The 20727-nt window shown below is 43.2% G+C and overlaps 1 protein-coding gene across 2 annotated transcripts in view; it reads left to right on the forward strand.

Annotated features, from left to right (window-relative positions):
• The window catches only part of LOC105284892 (B-cell lymphoma/leukemia 11A), a 32471-nt gene extending 12868 nt beyond the window's left edge, over positions 1 to 19603 (forward strand). For both annotated transcript variants that reach the window (XM_011348723.3, XM_011348722.3), the window contains exons 2-3: positions 7381 to 7830; positions 17156 to 19603. In XM_011348723.3, the coding sequence (XP_011347025.1) occupies positions 7381 to 7830; positions 17156 to 19341 (2636 nt within the window). In that variant the 3' untranslated portion in view covers positions 19342 to 19603. The remainder of the gene's footprint in view (positions 1 to 7380; positions 7831 to 17155) is intronic.
• Positions 19604 to 20727: the final 1124 nt, after the last annotated feature.

A 20727-nucleotide genomic window follows, 5' to 3' on the forward strand; every position in this document is an offset into this window, starting at 1 on the left:
CACGGCCGAGAGGTACGGCGAAATGACAGAAACGGACACGAGAATCCCGGAATCCGCGGTGTCCAAGCTGTCGCATGTCAACCCGCGCAGCTGGATGATTCGCGCACACAGCTAACTGTGTGCCCACATGATTTATTTTGATCGAAAAATCGGGGAAAGGGGTTTTTCTTGAAAGGTGCGCGATTGAAAAGAACGCGAACGGGGGAGGAAGGGAGAGAGGGTGAAAGGGGGGACAGGTCAACTCTCTCTCTAGGACCTGTTTGGCCGTTTTCTCAATGGACAATGTCCTACTGCCGGGCTGACAAAGGGCGACCCGCGGGCCTAGAGATCCTCCCACGATACGCATGTGGAGCGATGGATCGCGAGAGTGAGCGAGACCGCATGTGGACCGACGTGCGGGAGAGAGGTCGCCTGTGCCCCATTCAGAATCCGTGAGAACCAGATTTCATATTTCTCATAACCGTCTGGCCGTCGAGCGCGGTACAGTGGAACGCAGTTTTCTAGCGGCTCCGATCTCCCCGGGGCCTTTCTGATATCCAATGTGGTCACTGATTTCACCCGTTTGTTCGGGACGCATTCTGGCCTGAGATCGGACTGATATTTTGGCCCGGCTCGGCGATGTGATCCACTTTCCGATGAGGACACTTCTCTCAGAGTTTGTACGATTTCGATCGAACGTGGAAGTAGTTTCCCATGAATGAATCACGGATTGATGGACAGCTACGAGTTATACCGCATGACGGTATTATTATTAAGCCCTATTTATACACTGATCTGTTAATTATTCAATGAACATTACGATTGTTCTAATATAAATTGTATTACATGGTATCCCTACGTAAAAGAAATTTCAACTTAATTTTAGGTATAAGAGAGTACGATTAGTAGCAGGGAATAGCAGTTATAATAGATTCGTGCCTGATCAGTTTTAAGAACGAGATCGATAACGACACATTTGGCACGTACCTTGTACTTTATTCAACGTTTTGCAGTATTTATCAGATGTAATTATCGCGGTGTTCTCAATTAAAGAAGATCAATCCTAGAAGATCTTTGAAGAAGATCGATTATTCAGTTTTATTATTCTGCAACATTTATAAGAAATAATGCGAAATTTCAGAAAATTATCTATAGTCATCCGGTTAAACACACCCTCGCTCCTCGAGGTGAGGTCAACGATGGCATAAAAAACGCTCAACCTTTATTTCGTTTTTCAAAGAGAAGACCCGTTAGAGGTACCGTTCGTGATATCGAGAGCACAGGAGGAGCCGCGTTGGATCGAAAAAGGTAGCCAAAGAAATCCGAGGAAATGTATAATGAAAAAAAATCGATCCGATTGTGAGAGCGAGGTCGACGGACCTCTAGAACTTACCCTTAGGTCGGTCTCAGACTCAATTCGCTCGCAAACGGGTTCGTTTTTCTGGTCGGTCTTGTTTTTTTACAACGTGCGCATGCACGCGAGGCGATGCGACAGGGCAGAAAGGGTCGGTAAGAGTGAAAAACGGCGTCCAGAGACGCCATTTTGAATCCTTTGTAAGAAGCATAGGTGCATCTTGGCCACGTCGAGCAGATTGAAACGCAGGACGGTGGAACATGTCGGGGTTAATTCGAAAAACTCTTCGAGTCCGCGAGGAAAATCCAACGACGAAGGGTTCTCGGACAGAGGAAGAGAGAAAGAGAAAGAGAGACAAGACAGAGAGGATGAAAGAAAAGGAGAAAAGCAAAGAGAGAAAGAAAGCACAAGGGAGGATATAAAGTGGGGGTTTCATATAAAAATCGTCCCCTCCACCGATGCGCATGCCGGTGGGTCCTTTCTATTCTTCTGATATCCTGTCGGGACCCTTGGCCGGCCCTATACATGCTCCGATGCTCCAGTCAGCATCCGAGCATGGACGAAATCAGATCTCGGGCACGGCGATGAGAATCGATTCGCGTCCCCCGAAAATCAAACGAAAGCGTCGTTCGCGAGGACGCAAGGCCCGGCCGGCGCGACGTATTCGCGTCGCATTCAGCCGGATTCGCGATTTTCACCCTTGATCCCTGGCGAGAGTGGAGCTTGATCCTTCCAAGAGTGTTCGGATACGTTTGGACGTAATAATTGGCGCAGGACGACGAGCAATGGCGCACAAAGGTAATTATGGCCGCTCGGCGCGAGCAAAGTCAAATATTTCTGAGCAAGCGATGCTATCTCTTATCACAGCCGCGACTTGCGCAACGCATAAATACAGCGGCACTATTCAGACAGATAACTTGCGATGGGGAATCATAAAAAGCTATGAATGCGATTTTCATTACTGAAGTAGCGGGCGATCTTAGACGGCGCGATTCTTTCGGCGAATTTCGACTTACGAATCTTATCAATATTGTTATCTTATCGTGCTTTAAGATTGTTCGGGGTGTTCAAGGCTTCAATGTCACACTTGCATATGGCGCTCTTGATTTATTATGCCGCTCATAACGCCATTATGTGTACGCTTTACGCCTTTGCACCGTGAATTAATTGTGAAAGTAAGCAGGTATCGAAAGTAATGAAGTGTATTGTACATACATACATATATATACACCTTCTCCTCCTCCCTTCTCTGCTGTACGAAATTGCAACAGATTACTGAAAGCAATCACTTTCAGATAACGCCGAAAGCGCGAGACGCTAGGCGCCGGTAAATGACGCGACGACGTTCCATTATGGATAAGACGGTATTTGCGATCGTGTCACGGATCTGTCCATCCCGCGCGCGTCGATACGAACGTGTGCCGGAAATCTATCCGTTTCCCGGTCGGTTTCTGTATTTCGCTGGGAGATCGCCTGCCACGTACGTCGCCGTGGCGGCAACGACGATGTCGACGACGACGACGACGGCGGCAGCGGGCGTCCGATGCCTCCTCGGTTGGCGAAGGAAATTGCCGCGACCCAATACTAATGGATAATGGAATTATTGGTTACGGTCGGAGCTCGCCCTGGGGATGATCGTAATTCGATTGCTCCGATGTGTCCTCTGGACGTTTTGACAGGACGGATGTCCTAACAAGGACGCCGCCTCGGGATATCTGCGCCTGTTTCTCACAGTGTGGAGGCGATGCACGCTCGCGTGAGGCCACGTTGTATCGTGGAAAAACGCGGAATTTTAGCAAATGTGGTTTTCGAAGATGGATGGTTGCACGCAATGCAAAGAATAATTGTTAATGGCTTGATTGCAAATGTGAAACCTGAAGACTGTTAAACCTTGCGATATAAGAATCTTTAATGTGCCCTTAATTATATCATAATAATGATTATAATTAATGCAAACCCTTTTGAGGCTTTTAAGAGATAACTTTATTAATTTCAATTTTCAATTGCATGAGAAGCAAATAATATTTTGCTATTTTATGGATTATTTTCTCAATTTTTCTTTAACTTTTTCATTTTTGTCTTTATTGATGAATAGATGATACTAAAAATGTTATGACAGTTATAAGACTTGTAAGATTATTTTGCATCCACTTTGAAGAAATTGTTATTGTCAACGTAAAATTATAAAATCCGAATTAGATTGATTTTTATGGATCGGAGTTGCATGTGTGAAATAAAAAGAAACGATTGGCGGAATCATAGTATCATACACTATTGAGAATCGATTCTCCAGTCTGTTGTGTCTCGCTAAGAATATGAGAAGGGAAAATTAATGTGGAAAACTAATAACCTCGGAACATTTTCTGCAGAGATTTCCGCGTTCTTCCCACTAGTAAATGGAAATTACAAGGACGCCAGCAACAAGGGGACCATCGAGTCTGGTGATCGCGATATTACGGATGTATAGGCCAATTTGTAAGCAATCCAACTTACATCCGTCGGGCAATATTATATTTTTACGTTATCTTCCTTCGGCTATCCGCATTCTCCCTCTCCTCTTTTTCGTATACGTGATTCTCTTGAATGCAACCGTGTCCAATTTTATACGAGATGTAATTGTCATCAGTGTCAGACATCTTTTTTTAATACAGTGTATTTTATCTCGTTGACGAATATTTTGTTACGTTGAATACGTTGAATGAAATAATTACTCGGTACTATATCTCTTGGAATGTAATAAATACATAACAGAGGAATATTTAATGAACTTTTTAATCAATATGCTGTGAATTATCTAAGACTCATTTAAATTATTGAACAACTAATTATTTTTATATTCACGCAGAGAGAAATTGTAATATAGAAATTATTATAGAATTGTTTTAAGTTTTCTCATAATGTTTCATTAATTTTGTTCATTTTTTTACGGCTTACGCGTGCAATTTAGTATTATTCGTATATGTCATCACACTGGCGATTTCTAAAATGAGCAGTAGCGTTTATCGATTCTGACAGAAACGTGATAATCGACTATCATTAAGCATCAACTCTAGCGCAAAAAGCGCCACTAAACGGGATCCGAAGACGCATACGCGGATAAATAGACGGGTGATTTATGAAGTGGCGAAGAGACACGTATCTTCTCCATCCTCCTCCTTCGCTCACCTTAAGCAGAGGAGGCTGCCAGGCCCCGATCCTCGCTCAGGGGTTGCGGAGGGGTCTACGCTGCCGACAGTTTTGGTCCAACATCTGCCCCCGAAAAAACAAAAGCCCATTGTCGCTAACGACCGGTCGCGCGTCTCTTGTTTCTAACCGAGCGCTTTTGAATCGTAGGCGAATAACGGATCCGAGAGAGCCCGTCCATTCACACACAGGCTACTCTCCGCTCTTTCCTTTCGCTCTCGCTCAACCTCTCCAGTCGTCGTATCCAGCACGGCCGATTCTTTTTTTCCGCCAGCAACACAGAACCGCAAACCAGACGTGACCGTGCGCGTCGCCGCCTCCTGCTCGCCTCCGGGATTTTTATCGAAAATATTTATCGGATTTTCGACGTCGTTATTCCGTTCCCTTCCTGTTTCTCTCGCGTTTCGATCGTCAGCGACGATCTCTCGGACGAACGCGATTAAAATCTCGCGTTTCTACGAAGAATGCGGGACGCCGTCCGGGCACGATTGTCTCGTTCGAATACGAGTCTCGACACACCGAGACTGTGCGGACTTATCTCGCTTCCTGCTGCCGTCATTCTTCCGGTGAAAAACGAGAAGCTGCAGATAGGAGTCACGGAAAAAAAAATTTTACGACGAATCCACCGGACCGATCCTGAACGGTAAAGGGCCAAAGAAAATGGATTCTTATCGGAATCTCTTCGATATGTATACTCGAGTCCATGAAAATATTTTCCGATGGAAAATATCCTGGAATCTGCTGAAAAGTTCTTGCTTCATCGTTGGAACGATATATCGAAGCGCGATATCGACGAGCTCTGTGGAATATTATCGAGTTACAAACGCCATTTGAGCCACGATGATTTCACGACACCATCTATTATATTCTATTCCCAAAACTGCTGAGAGAATTTACAAGCTCATTAAATTCTCATACATCGGATATTACATCTATACAGAACGTGAAAGATGATTCAAGGAATTTACGTATGCAGCACTGATCATAATTAAAAAGTTTCGTGGCTACAAAAGTTTCATTTCGGAGCACAAACTTGCGTAATTATATATCAAAGTATTGTGTAACATAAATGTGCGGTAACTGAGTATAAAATAAATTTTATAAAAAGTCTAGCTAGCTGTAAAGAATATACTGTAAAATAGCTGTAATCGTACAGGGGCGAACCCGCTACAATCTCGAGTTCAACCCACCGATTGGGATTTAGCACGGGCCAAAGGGTTGAAACGTGCCCGAGTTTGCGCTCTGGCCAATGGTCAAGCGAGCTCCGCCCAGAAAGAATCGAACGCTGTCGGCGCACCGATGAAAAGCGAGAAACGAACGAAGGAGATGGCAGCACCCAGGGGTAAACAAAACCCAGGGGTGGGTGTAAAGGCTACAAAAAGAAGCACACGCGGCAAACGAAGAAGAAGATCGGAGATCTCTCGAAAAGCGCCTCGCACGAAGGCGAGACGGAAATACAGAGCGAGAGCGGGGACAAAGGGAGACTCTCGAAGGGCGAGAGACGAGAATGAAGGGAGCGGAGGGCGGAAAACGGCTGCCAAGACGGTGGAGAGTTTTTCTTGTTTCGTCGCGAGTCTGGCAGCCCCATTCGGATACTAGATATGGATACTCAGCTCGCTGAGGGAAAGATCGATATATGAAACTCCTGCCAATCTCTATGTTAATGTGCGAAACGTACGAGAGAAAGGACGTAAGAAGCCACGAGGAGCCTTGGCGTAGCTCTCCTGAAGGGCACTCAAAAGTGAATTGTTACGTCTGCGGCTGACCTCGGGACCTCTGCCCCTCGGACTTCGGTGAATTATAACGGTTGCGTAAGAGGAAATTAGTTCTGTTTGTTACGAGGAAAGTCTGCTCGCTCGAATTAGGCGAATAAATCGCCCGCGACGGTTTATTCTCGAAAAGAACGGAAATTTAATCGTGAAAGCGAAAAATCCGCTGCAATCGAAAAACAAAATTCTATATGAAAAATAAAAATTCTATATTCTATGCTTAATATTTTTATAAATTGTATTCATATATTTTTCAACATTGGCTGGATAGAAAGAGAGAGAGAAAAAGGGGAATATATCATAAAAAGAAATTTTTTGTTATGTAAAAAGCTAATTATACACATTTGCACAGAGTGCAGAATCTAGTTCTGATTTTCGCAATTTAATTCATCAACTGTTGAAAGTTTTATGGCTGTCGGCGAAGCCAGTCGTTCACATAAAGTCGTTCGTTTCGATGCCTCATTGTAGAATTATGGCTGCAGTCGGTTAATAGGTATCGCAAATTGTAATGATTAATGCGCTGCTGCGAATAATGCGCGAGACATATGTCTACACTTGCTTATATAATGGTATCTGTAATACGTAAATATCGATAGTAATAAGCCGATACTGATACTGCTTTCACCACTTGTAGCCGTAGTCGGGAAAACGGTAATTGAAAGGTTTCTTTACGGTACAATTGCAGTAATACGTTGTTCATTATGTTCTAACACAATTGAGTACCGTGCGCCATGAGACAGTGTATCGTTCGAGTAACGTAACTTTATAACTGTCGACATAGGAAGCACTGTTTTCCTCGAAGAACGATGAATAGAAATACCGCAAATTTGTTACATGCAAGCCCTTACAGGCAAGCACAAAATAAATACCCAGAGCTTTACTTTCAAAACTCTGCAATCATTTGATTTGTAACTCGCAAATGCGCCGACATTATTATTGTGAAGCAATCAAATCTAGATTGATCAGCTTATTTAATTAACATTAAATAAGAGAAAGTGTGAGAAACACTAAAGCCCGTCCGTTGCTAAGTCACGTGTCGTCTAATTAAATAAGATTCCACCATATCTAAATGAAATGTGATTCTTCCTGTTGCAGCGGAAACCTCGCAAGGTACCACGTCCCCAGACACCGTCCAATGCGGGGGCTGCAGGGCGTCCTACCCCCTCGGCGAGATCGTCCGGTTCATTGAGCACAAGGTCAACCACTGTCGGAGCACCCTCCAGGGCTGCCACAGTCCACCAGCGACGGCTGCACCGGAGGATTCCGATCCGGAGGACGCCCTTACCCTGAAGACCTCTGATCCAGACTCGAAGTTGAACACGGTACCTAGCATCTCCGCGCCCATCAACAAGAGGAGCGGTCGGCTGGAGAGTCCACCGACGCCGCAGGGTCCTGGACCGGATACGGGAAGTCCGATCGACCTTAAGGCAAGCGCCAGCTCGACACCGAAAAGACGGACAGAAGCGCCGGATGAGGAAAAGGAGGATCTTCCGAAGAAGCAGAAGACCGAGTCCGTGGACGCCGACACGAACACGGTCAATTCCGGTACGTTTCTGTATATTTCTTGTTTTCTAACAAATCTCTGTCTTGTTTAAATGTTTAAAGAATTTCATACGTTTTTGTTAATATATAAAATATGTATGTGAAATGCGTGTATGATGTGTAAACTTGTGCATATGATGCACAAGTTTAACAAATTAACTAATTAACTAATCAATTAACTTTTGGCAAAATCTTAAACATATAATGATATAACAGTAGATGTCTTAAATATCAAGATCCAGACAATAGGAAATATAAAATATCATAATACAATTTTGGCAACGCTACTCTTCCCTAAATTGCATATTACGTACAGAACAAGCAAACGATTGAGACATATATGTTCCGGAAGGAACAATCAATACTTCGTCTCCATCTAATGCATGATATAATGACATTAAGGAGGATGATAAATTTCATATAGATTGCAATAAATTTCCAAGTCGTATTATTAATTTATTACCACGTTCACTGCAATGTAGTAATATCACGAAATGACTCAAAGTTCCGTTTCCCAATCTTGCACTTGGCTTTTATATCATAGATCCCAAATTTGGCACAGCGATCGCGAGAAAGTGTGTCAGGATTTTTCATCGTCGTAGGTGTGCACTGTGATATTCACTGCGCTGGTTTGGAATCGCGATAATTTGGCGAATTGTCGGTTGCCCGAGAGAGGTGAGGAGGGGAAGGATAGAAAAGGGTATTTTAAAGTACAGTTATAGGGGGCTGCCATGTGATGTGGAACCTGGTCGAGCGGGCACGAACAATGGGTCGGTGGATTCGATTTTTGAGTTTAAACCACCCGCCCGGGAATTGGGGTGAACCTGCCCCCCTGTGCCTCTCCTGTCCTCCTCCCCCGTCTCCCCCGTCCTTTTGACCCCCTTTTGACCCCCTTTTGTCAGGAACTGCATTGTCGTACGTCGAAGGGCTTAACGCGCGAGTGTCCTCATTCGACGGTGCGACACGCTACAAATGAAAGTACTACGTTATCTTCGCATTTGGTTTCTTTGTGTAACTTCGAAACGGAGTTGAATAATTGAACTGATCGCTTTTGACTTTCCTTTTGTGACTGGAGGTTTGCAAACTCGCATTATACATGTATTCTAAGAATTTCCAAAAGTCCCTGTATATGCAAATAAGAAACATTTTAAAGAGAAAGATTTAAAGTATCCAAGGCATCCAAAAGTGATGTATGCTTTTAGAAGAATAATTTAATTGTGACTGAAAGATCAAGCGTATTTTTCGACAATTTGTAATAATCATCATTGAGAAGACCTATTACACGTAGTAAAAGTTAAAACAGTTTCGTATATTTATTGCAGTTGCAATAAATGGAGACGACGGCAGTATAAAGTGAGCTGCCTTAATTTCGTAACCAAATCGACACCGGGATTGAGATTTACTCCGAATAACTTCAAAGAATTCATCGCAACCTCAAATGAATTTCACGTTGGCGAATCAAATGCTTCTCCTTTGACATTCTTATACAGTACTTAATCGTACAAATTGACGCAAGAACTTGCTTTGCAAAGTAGAACAGATTTCGCTTTTGCCTTCGATGACGACTATCTGACAATTTAGTTTTTCTATTTTCCTTCAGAATTAAATTATTTTCGCTTCTATATACATTAATTATCAATTATATATGGGTATAAATAAGATATAAATAAATAATATTGAAATTCTTAATTTATCTTTATAATATCCTTATAGTATCTTTATAGTATCTATGAGTATTTCAATTAATAAATTCAATTAATATAATACAATCGATCATAAATTCTTATATATACTTTTATATATATATATTCATTGCACGTTTACACAAGCAAGTGATCTCGCGAGTATTTTAAATTTCGGTCAGTTCGATAATTCATGATTCGCTTCGCAGAATCCGAAATCGCTCAAAGAGGTTCTAAACCGAAAAATGAATGCAGTTAAATTTATATCGCCTCGAGAAACGGGGGCAACCATCGCGGACGAGCATAATTGTGTCTCCCAAGCGGCACATCGGCGGACGCTCGCACACCGGTGTCTCTTTAAAGTTTCATCACGCTCCGCGGCACTCGGCCCGACGAACCCCCTTTGCTAGGTACACGTTCTGGCTGCGAGAGAAAGAGACAGAATTAACCCTTTCCAAGCTGGTCCGCGATCGCTATAAGAATACTCCGCGCTCGTGCTCATCTCGCCGTTCGTCCAGGGATATTCCCCGGTTAAGCCCCTTTTGTCGCCTTTTTTGTCGGAGTTTTTGCTACCGGACAACCACGTCGAAAAGCCCAATTAGAATCGTCCTATTGTTCGGCCACGTGGTCCGCACGAGCCGTCCACACGAGAGCGTGCCCATATGGGCGGATTCGATCGGGCGTTGCATGCGAACAGGTAAGGCGCAACGCGTATCAGAAACACGCACGTGGGGTGACACAGACAGGATTTTCAGGATCGTCAGTACTCCAGTCACGAGCTGAGTCCCTTCGGTGAGCTCTGATATTTTTTCTCTTGACTAATGTACCGAAAGATGATGAAATCTTGTAACCCCCACGCGGATTACAAGATTACACGATTTCACGTGTTTGAAAATTAGCAGGACACTCTCTGGAAACGTATTTTCCTTCATATTCGTCAGACTCGAATTCGCGGCAGATGCAAATTCTGAAAAATCCGTGATATTGGGGAGAAATTCGGTTGTGCAAGGAAGAAAATAGAGAGCAAACGAAAAACACCTCGCATAAGGGAAACTGTGGCATTGGAGAACTGTGAGGGATGTTATACGTCCGTAAAAGGGCTGAAGGGACGCGTGGGAGAAGAGAGGAGAGGAGAATAAGGAAGGGAGCGATAATCCGTCGAAATTGACACCAACCCAGCGCTCCCGGTGAGATGCAGATTTGATCTATCTGTCACGTTTGTCTGGGAATATTAATTCTCGTCCGCGGGTGAGGTTTTTCCCTGGCAACTTTATGGGTCTCCTCCGACTCTCTCCTTCCCTTTCTCGTTCTCTCTCTTTCTTTCTCTCTCTCCATTCTTTCCTTCCTAGCAAAGTCAACGACTTCCCGGACCGCCCGAGGTGAGCGGAGAATTGCTTGCGAATTGGCTGTCGCTCGGGGTTTCGGGATCCTGCAGTTTTTTCGTCCTTCTTCCCTTCCGTTTCCTCGGCGGAAGGAAGCCGACAAGAACGGTGTGTGGGCGATATGCCTAAAAACTGGCGTCGCCAACATTTTCGGCTGTATGTTTCGTGTATCGTTAGAACCAGCTTGATTGCATTTCACCACGGACTTTATTCTGTCCGTCTCCGCGTTCTTTCATCATGTCAATTATTTAAACATCTAATTAATAACTGTATAATATAAAAATCAATTTTTTACGCGGCGGATTCTTTGAGGAATTTGCTTCCGTTTCGCCTACTGTGCGTTACTTCGTAACTTACTCCCTTTCTTCCTCGGCAATGACAGGGTGGTTGCGTTCTTCGTTTTCTTCGCGCTTACGTTGCGCTGCTAGCGTAAAAGGAACACGGGAAAAGGAACGTCATCAAAACTTACAAAGCAGAAGTTCAATATACACGACTTTAGCGTGCTGCGACGCGTTTAAATTACCAGGTCGAGTGGCTTTTTGATTAATTTTTTCCCTTACGTCCTCGAAAGAGAGAGAGATGCAAGGTGATTCTCATTCACGTTTTCCTCTCTTTCTCATAGTGGCGTGGCACTACAAGAAAAATGAAACAGTCGTAAAGGCAGGCTTTTTACGATGAGGAATAGACTAGGAATATTGAGTTTCCGCTTCTTGTTTTTATCATATAAAAAATTCTTAACTGTTTCAGTTTATTAATTATACATCCTAATTATATGTCCGATTCTATTTGTAATATGCTGAAATTTAATTTTGAATTCATAGTCGTTGAACGCATACATATACCTACACATACACACATACGCATACGCCCACACATTGTCCTAATTTAGAGACGTGCTTCACGATGAAAAACTTGTGAAAAACTGGAATCATCACTTTCAATAAATTGAAACTAGGCTCTCGAAGTGTTAATAGCCACGGTGGTTTTTCATTCGCGATACTTGCGGTTTGGACGGACAAACTGAGTAACATAAAGGCTCGTGAAGCGCAGTCTGACCAATCCTTTCGCGAAACCGTAGTGACCACAAGGGGTATGTTATTGCGACTATTCGAATATTCATTTGCAGAAGGTGGAATCACGCAGGTCGCTATACTCGCGATTTTAACGACTTTGGTTCTTTGTCGTCCGACACTCTGCGGTGGGTTGAGCAAGTCATAAATAAAAATTGTATGGAAAAAATCGACGAGAGTTATGGTTACCGAATATTAATAACAATTATATTGCTTTATATTTAGTAATACGCGTGGAATATATCTATCAATTAAAATTTATAGTTGCTTAGAATATTTTATATATTTTGAGAAAACTTTCATAGCTAAAGCATAGTGTGTGTGTGTTAATTAATTTTAAAATCATTCTCCTTTTTTTCGAGAATAAGTTATTCATAATGCAAGTTATTTTGTGTAACTTGTAATATGCTGTTGTTTTTTATATAAATTGATTAATTCTTTTGTTTATTCATTAATTAATCTGTTTTGATGCGTATTGAACACTTTTCTCGTTACTGCGTAACATTTATCTCAGTTGGTTATTTAATTAATGGGTTCAGTAAAATGATTAAAATCACCCGCAAACTACCCACCTGGACATGATCCGTTGCGCGTTGTCCCTTTTAAGTGCAGCCCTTGTATCGACGACAAAGTGCATACGTCGCATACGTTGGCTAATCGATATTTTAATATTGTCACACGCCATTCTGGATTAAAGGCCTTTGTATGTGTTTGTATGTATATGTATGCGTACATCATGACGTCATTGGGCGGCAGATGTGTCCCGTCCAAAAAGATTTTCGAGTGTACGGTATAGCGTCACTCGCACTATTAAAATTTGCTTGTATGCAAAACGAGGCATAATATTTATAATTTTATATATTTCAACAAATATTATAATTAAAGATTGCTTTTCTTACCCCGTAAAATAAATTTTATTAAACATTGATGTTATTCTTGCAATATGTAATTATAATAAATCAGAATTAGTTATTAAACGAATATTATACGATGTTTTTATTTATGAATTTTGCAAAGAATTATTTACTTATTGAAATGCATAATTCGATATCACGAACACTGCGGAAACATATTTTGAGAAAAGTATTGCATCGATGGTAGGAGGTGAATTCGTGTTAAGTCTTCCGTAAAAGGGTTGAAAGGAAGTATTCGTAGGATGACCAGGGCTCGAATCGTTGTTAAACAATGGCATTCCGAACGATTTGCGCGTAAACGTCGCGTAGACCAATTTGTCGGGCAATTTCTGAAGAAAATTGTTCGGTCACTATCATCGGAGGACCGAGTAGACATCTCACGTGTAGACATTGTTCATTTGATTCTGCAGTTTGCCATCAGTACGAATTCAGACTTTCGAACTTTTCTATGACTATTATTCTATGGTTCTTATATCTTTTGAAGTTTTAATATATTAATGAATTATATTATATTAATAAACGTATTCGTTAATTAATCGTTTCATTATGTTCACTTTTACGTACATCTGAAGGAAAGCAGAATCTCATTGAAATTAAAACATAAAATCTTTAGTCCACATTTTGTCAAAACATTTAGAGAAAATATGCTAAGCTTGATAATTGTTTTAACTTTTATTGCAATATTATATTATCGCTCCATTTTTATAAACATAAATGAAAGAAAAGAGAAAAGAAAAATTCTTCTTAAAGAGATTGTAATAAATTATCTGTTGCATTAATTGTGCATTATATTATATCGAAATAGAATGCAATTATATAATTTCTATTAACTTTTCCATTTATCCAGTAGAAGAACTGTCACAAAACGAGCCGTTCATCCGCCTTCTTCCGAGTCTCAGCCAGCCATTTTCCGTAGATATGGCTAAGGAAATCTGAGGAAATAATCCTAACGGATGGCCACCCGCGAGGTTTGCATATGAAAAGCGCCCGGTCGTGAATCGATACACCTTTATTATGCTCGAGCACTTGCTTATCTCTTGCGCCGCCCCGCCGGCATCTTTCCTCCCCGGGGAAGTCGGCGATATTTTCGACTTCCGGGGAAAAAAGAAGCCGGCCGCTCGCAGCAAGGGCGAGGGCAGGGCAGCGTGGCGAACGCCCGAAGCGTGAAACAATACGTCGAATTTTCGCGCTTCAACCCCCGATGGCGCCTATTTCGAGGATGACTCGACCGTCTTACTTTCTCATTCTTTCCTGTGTCTCTTTCTCTCACTTTCTAATTTTTATTTGGGGCCGAAACCTCGGATCAATTTGTATCTTCGCTCCAGTTCCGAAGATCCCTCATCTTCAGACTGAAGATGACTCGGGGAAATTTCAGTCTCAAAACTTTTATCCAAGTCAAGTCGCCGGCGCCCTTTTCAACATTTTTACGCAAGACGCAATCCCAAAAAATCCCGATTTTAATTAAGGCCTTGAATATTATACAAATGCATGAACGAGTCACGGAAAATCAATTTTAGAAACGAACAAGAAAAAAGTTTGGAAAATTCCATAATGTAATAAAATTATCTCTCTCTCACACAATTAATTTACACAGTGTTTTCAAAATATAATTTTCTTATTAAATTATATATTTTTAAGTTTAAATAACATAAATATAAAGATTTGAAATCTCCATTAAAAAGGAGAACATTAAGTTTTATAAAATTTTCGTAAAATAATAATTTAATCAAATTTTTTAAAGAGTATACAGTGTGAGTACAACTTTACATTTTATACATGTTCTTTTTTTCTTTACATACGGGTATCCTGAGCAATTTATTTCCGGATATGAAGTTCGGCAAATCACAGTGCATATCTTGCTTCTATGTTTCTTCTTGGCAGTCTCCGTGCCATGTTTGTCTGAGACTTTCTCCTCGCTCTTTCCAACAATTGAAAAATCACGCGCGTCAATGAGATGAGACTGCGACGAGCGTCTCTCATTCCGTGCGTGATGCGGCGCGTAAACGCTGCAAGCGTAATCCTGGTGAAAGGTCAGCAACGCGGTAAAGAAAAGTTCCTCGCCCACTGTCGGGCTCGTTATTCTACTTAGCACCTTGTTACATACGGCGAAATGTGTTCTATTGTGTATTGTCGCGAGATAAACTATCATTTACCCGTTGACGGCGACGGAGTGTTCCTAATTTTATTTAAGATTCATTGTTTTCACATCCTGCTCGTTGTCGTCGGTTGATCTCCCAGAGCCGCGCGTTTCGTCCTAAGTAATTTCACGTCAACGTTATGACGTGAGATGGTAATTGTACGAAGAAACCAGGAAACAACTGTGAAATCGCTGGAAATACTTGTGACATTAGATGTCATTGGATTTAAATCGGTATTCTGATCGATGTGTTAACTACGCCAGTCACGCGATTAGAACATATTGCACGCGAAAGAATTGGTGCAAAAAAACCTACAGCGAAGCCAAGGGAAATAAAGACAATTTCTCTTAATTGACGCTAGAGATAATGTTTCCAAGTGTAACGTGAAAGATATGCATCAATTCTGCGATTGTTCGGCTTTAAGATGATCCCGAGAGAAGCTTTGTTTCTAACAAAGATCTCTCTCCCTGTCCCGAACGGCCATTTAATTAGGACCACTTTATTTTGCTGCAGCCTTTTGTCTCCGACTGACTTTCCTTTCCGTCGTCCAAGTACTGCGAGACAGTGAGATACGAGGAGGAAGAGGGGTGCGGCGAGCCCTGAACTTTTTAATCTCTTACAAGAGGAAGCAACCCTGCCCGCTACAACGCCTCGCTCATATTTATCTCGTCTAAAAAGTTTCTTTCCGAACAACGCTGCGAGGGCATTTATTCATGCGACTATGCGACGCACTCGTGTTTCCGAATTCGTCAAGTCCAGCCTTGTCGATTTGAAAGCGAAAGGAACCCATGGCAATCCGAGAGAAGTTTTATAGCTGTTTCTTTAAGATTAAGATGATCAATAATGCACATTCTGTTAATACGAAAGGAAATTTCCTTGTGACCATATGCTTCGAATGCTATGGAATGTCCAGTTATTTCAATAATTATTTTATAATTATTAAGTATAGTTTGTAAAATCGCATGCATTGTGAGTGAGAGAGAAACAGATTTAAATTTTTACATATAATGTTGATTGATTATTTTAAATAAGCAGAAGATGTCGTACAATGTCTCAAGATTTCAATTCAAGTTAATCTCCCTTCTAGACCCTTAACGTCCGGCGTTACGAATATGCTTGCCGAATAATGTTTCGTGGGGTTTTCACTCGTAAAGTGAGGGTCGCCCTTAAGCACATGGTGCGTGCATCCTCCATTCCCGAGCCGTTTCCTCCTTTTTTCGGCAGTCTTTTCTCATTCTCGCCGATGGGGTGTCGTCGAATTAATAAAATCCCACGGACTCGCCCCAAACTCGCGCGACGGACGTCTGCTGGGCTACGTAGGGCGTGAAAAATGGCCGAAAATCTGATATTCCGGATTAAAAACATTGAAATTCAAAACCCGTCCCTCCCGCGTCATAAGCGTTCGCGCGCGCCATAGGGACGGAGGGTCGAAAAGTCGTTAAGGGTCAGTTTCAGCCGCATGCCGTGGTAACCGACCCCTCCCCCCCCCGTCGCGGCCCATCATCGTTTCTTTCCGCGCCCCGTCCTCCGTCGTTCTCGACGAGGATATTATTTTTAAGCCCCCACAACTCGCCAGCCCGAACCGCAATTTGACACAGACGCGCCGTTTGAATTCCGAATTCAATCGGCCGGAGTCGATCTCTGTCCCGAAATTTCCGCGAAATTAAGGGTGGCTCGAAAATTGATAGTAAAGCTCGGGGGCATGTATATGCCATATGTGTATGTGCGCATTTTACGAGTTGCCATCACATGCTCACGAAATCACCGTGAAGCCTTAATCCTGCCATCAAATTACTACGATGTATCCAGAGTCTCACAATCATCTTATTCGCAGCTACAATCCCTCTTGTATTGCGTTGTGGTCTTGTCAGCGCAATCCGTTCGCTTCTCTATTTTAAAATGAATCTTAATTTCCTAAATAACTACATATTAAAAGAACCCCATGTCATGGAACTCCAAAATCTTCCATTTAATTGTGTATTCACCTAAACCTTCCTTTCTAAATTTAAATTCCTACTTTGAGGTAAAATTTGTAAAATTGGGGACTATTCGGATGATTTTGAATACCAGAACAAATTTGTTTAAGTGCAATGATGACAACTATAAACGTTAACCACCACGACGTCGATATATCTGTTTCAGAGCCAAGGTGGCTACAGTGCTCGCAGTGTTCCCGGCGGCTATGCTCTGCGTGGGAGCTTCTCCAGCACATACAGAGCATGCACGGCGCCCGCCTCTACTGCTCCTCCTCCTCGTCGACGAACTCCTCGTCGAACACTCCAGCCCCTAGTCCACCGACGCCTACGCCGACGCACGCGCATCACCTCAGCCCACCGAATCACCTGAACCTGAGCGGCAAGTCCACCGGAAGTTCCTCAGCGGCGAACTCCTCGGGTGGCACGAACACGAGCGGCAGTAGCGGCGGTCGACAACAGCTTCAGAGCTCGGCTTCTCTGGTGGGCGATCCTCTTCATAGTTTCCTGAGGTTACCCCAACATCTGGAGCGAAGTTTTCCACCCATGTTCAGGCCGGACTTCCTTAGCCTAACTCCCCTAACGGGAGCCTATCGAGGTCTCCAGGAGCTGCAGACGGCCACGCGAAATCTGCAGAACCTGGATCCACTTCGTGGTATGGACGGCCTGAACTTGGGAGATCCATTAGTGCGCAGCTCACTGGATTCCCTGAATAATGCTCGGAATTTAGCAAACCTAGCCGAGCTGTCACACGGCCGTAGCTTGGCTGGTCAAGCACATCCGCCACTGGAAGCGAACCTGGATTTTTACTCGGCGCGCCTAAGGAGCCTCGCTAATCCGTCCTTAGGCGCGGCTCCACCTACTCCTAGCGGCAATCCCACAACGAATCCGCCTCCTCCGCCAGTACCGCCTGTATCGTCAGTTCCCGTTGCCAGTGGCGTTCAACAGCAGCAACAACAGCAACAACAACAACAGCAACAGCAACCACAATCGCAACAATCACAGTCGCAATCCCATTCCCAGTCAGTGGAACCGCCTAGTCCAGCCTCGGTCAATACTGCTAATCTGACTCATGGCAATCATCAGAAGGAGAACTCGCCACCCTGTTACAGTCAGAGCCCAGTGGGTCATCACAACAATAATAATTCGACGGACAGTGAGAAGACTAGCCCACCGGTAGCCTCCACGCCGATCATCACTGACTCTACATCAGAAACGGTGTACACGTGCGAAGTCTGCGACAAAAAATTTCGCTTCCCTTCGAATTTACTTGTCCACCGTCGCACTCATCGGGACAAGGAGAGACAGTATCAGCAACAGGAGAGCACACAGGACAGCCAGAGCACGCCGACGAGGTGCGAGGTGTGTGAGGTTGAAGTGGCGAGCTTCGCCGAGCTGCGGAAACACATGAAAAAAGAGCACCAGGAGCATCTAAACTCGGCTGCCAGTCCGCAAGGCAGCGTCGAAACAATGCAGGGAGACGGCTCCAGCTGCGACGAGAACATGGACCTGGATGAGATGGAGGAGAACGAACAGAAGACCGAGCGCGAGGACGCGGAGGAGAATACGCCGGAGGATCTGAGCACCACCCAAGGACAGAGCGGCGAGGAGAGCGGTGGACGAGTAGAGAAACCAGCCAGCCTGGTGGGCGATCTGATGGAGAAGTTTGGGTTGAGCAACATCGCCCAATATTCGGAAGCTTACCGACAAGCGTTGCAGGAGAATCATCGCAGCGGCTTCCTGAAAACTGACTCACCGTGCAACCTTACTAACTCCCTAAACAACAATAAGGAGAAAGAAAGCACCCTCTCGCCGACGAATTTTAACTCAACAACACCAAACATCTTCTCCGGCCAAGGGTTTCCTAGATCCACGGGACCAGATTTTGGCAGTCTTTGGCTACCCAGTCCGCACTACCTCGAGAACAACGAGTTTCGAAAGGCATCCAAAGCGACTACGTCCACCCTGGCACTTCAGGGTCTGCCGAGTCCACTTTTGAAAAAAGAGCGTAGCGGTCGGAATGACACTTGCGAGTATTGCGGAAAGGTATTCAAAAACTGCTCGAATTTGACAGTTCATAGACGGTCGCACACCGGTGAGAAGCCGTACAAGTGCGAACTCTGTTCGTACGCCTGTGCTCAGAGTTCGAAGCTAACCAGGCATATGAAGACCCACGGTCGACATGGTAAAGACACGTACAAGTGTCGCTTTTGCGAGATGCCATTCTCAGTGCCGAGCACGCTGGAAAAGCATATGCGGAAGTGCGTGGTGGTGGTGCAACAGGGTCCCAAGTTGGACATACCGTATCCGGTAATCAAGGATGAGGATTCCTCACTCAGTAGTAAGGATACTTGATCGTGGAACGGAAACCTACCACCGATCCCGCCGCTGTGGCCGCACAGGCCGCCTTATCCGGTGTATTGAAGATGGGGATCTTCTTCCTCAGGGATCTCGAGAGAAGAAACATTTCATGAGTCGCGGATTGATCTTGAGAACTGAGATTCCAATAGCGCGATTTCAGAATCTGTCGACGTGGAATGTCCAAGATCACCTCTCGGGATTAGGAGAGGTGGTAGGTCAATGCATGATCTCGAGAATCTTCATTTGAACCAGTGATGCTAGAAAGCGTGCATTTGCAGCACGCGGCAGCAGTGGTGGGGATGGAGCGGGGATGGTTTCGCGGCGGTCGCGCGACGCGTACAATGTGCGACCGCCGCGAAACCATCCCCGCTCCATCCCCACCACTGCTGCCGCGTGCTGCAAATGCACGCTTTCTTTGAACGGCCTGGAGGGCATTTGAACGAATTGCAAAAAACAAGAAAAATAGGAAGATCCACTGAAGCTGGAATTTCGATTGATTCCAGGAAAGATCTTTGCTCGATCAGAACTGAAGACTAAGCGTGAGAACGACGTCTAGGTGACGCTAAAATATGGAGACATTAAAGACAGAAGGTATTCGATAAGAAGTCCTACTTCGCATTTAACTCACTAGAAAACTAACGAATGGTTACCAGTTTGCGAGTCTCACAGTATAGCCTATTTAAATTATGTATCCGCTATAAATACTTATAAATAACGGAAAAAGACACTATATAAATATAAATCTGCATATATATATATAAAGATAAAAGATATAAATATATATAAATATCTATATATATATAAATATAAAAATACAAATGCAAATCTATAAAGAGTATAAATATTATAAATAAGATGACAAACATAATTCGTTACTTTATTATCGCATTTGAAGATTATTTATTTAATAATAGATATATATACATATTGTATAACGTAATATATATGTATATATATATTATGGAGACCTGCAACTCTCTCTCGCCGTGTATGTAACTATATACAAATCGGAGTGAAGGTTTTGTACATTACACGATGTCGCTCTTCGTTAAAACGCGTCAATGGGACCGACGCATGTTTTTCTTAAAATGCATCGATTTCTTTAGGTCATAAGCAGAACGGCGACTTCGACAATTTTGTCTGTACATAGTTAAAAACACATCGATATTCGAAACCCTGTTACATATATCAATACTTAGGATACTGAGAGCAATTGATTTAAGTAATATATGAAGAAGCTAGTATCTAAGCTCTAGCTCGATCCTATGTACAATGTATTATAGCTATTATCGGCGACTCTATTACCTTTATTAATATTATTATTGCTCTTATTAGATTCTCTTTATTATTATTAACATTATTATTGTTTTGTAACATGAT

The sequence above is a fragment of the Ooceraea biroi genome, chromosome 5 (genome assembly GCF_003672135.1).
Source record: "Ooceraea biroi isolate clonal line C1 chromosome 5, Obir_v5.4, whole genome shotgun sequence".
Classification (NCBI taxonomy): domain Eukaryota; kingdom Metazoa; phylum Arthropoda; class Insecta; order Hymenoptera; family Formicidae; genus Ooceraea; species Ooceraea biroi.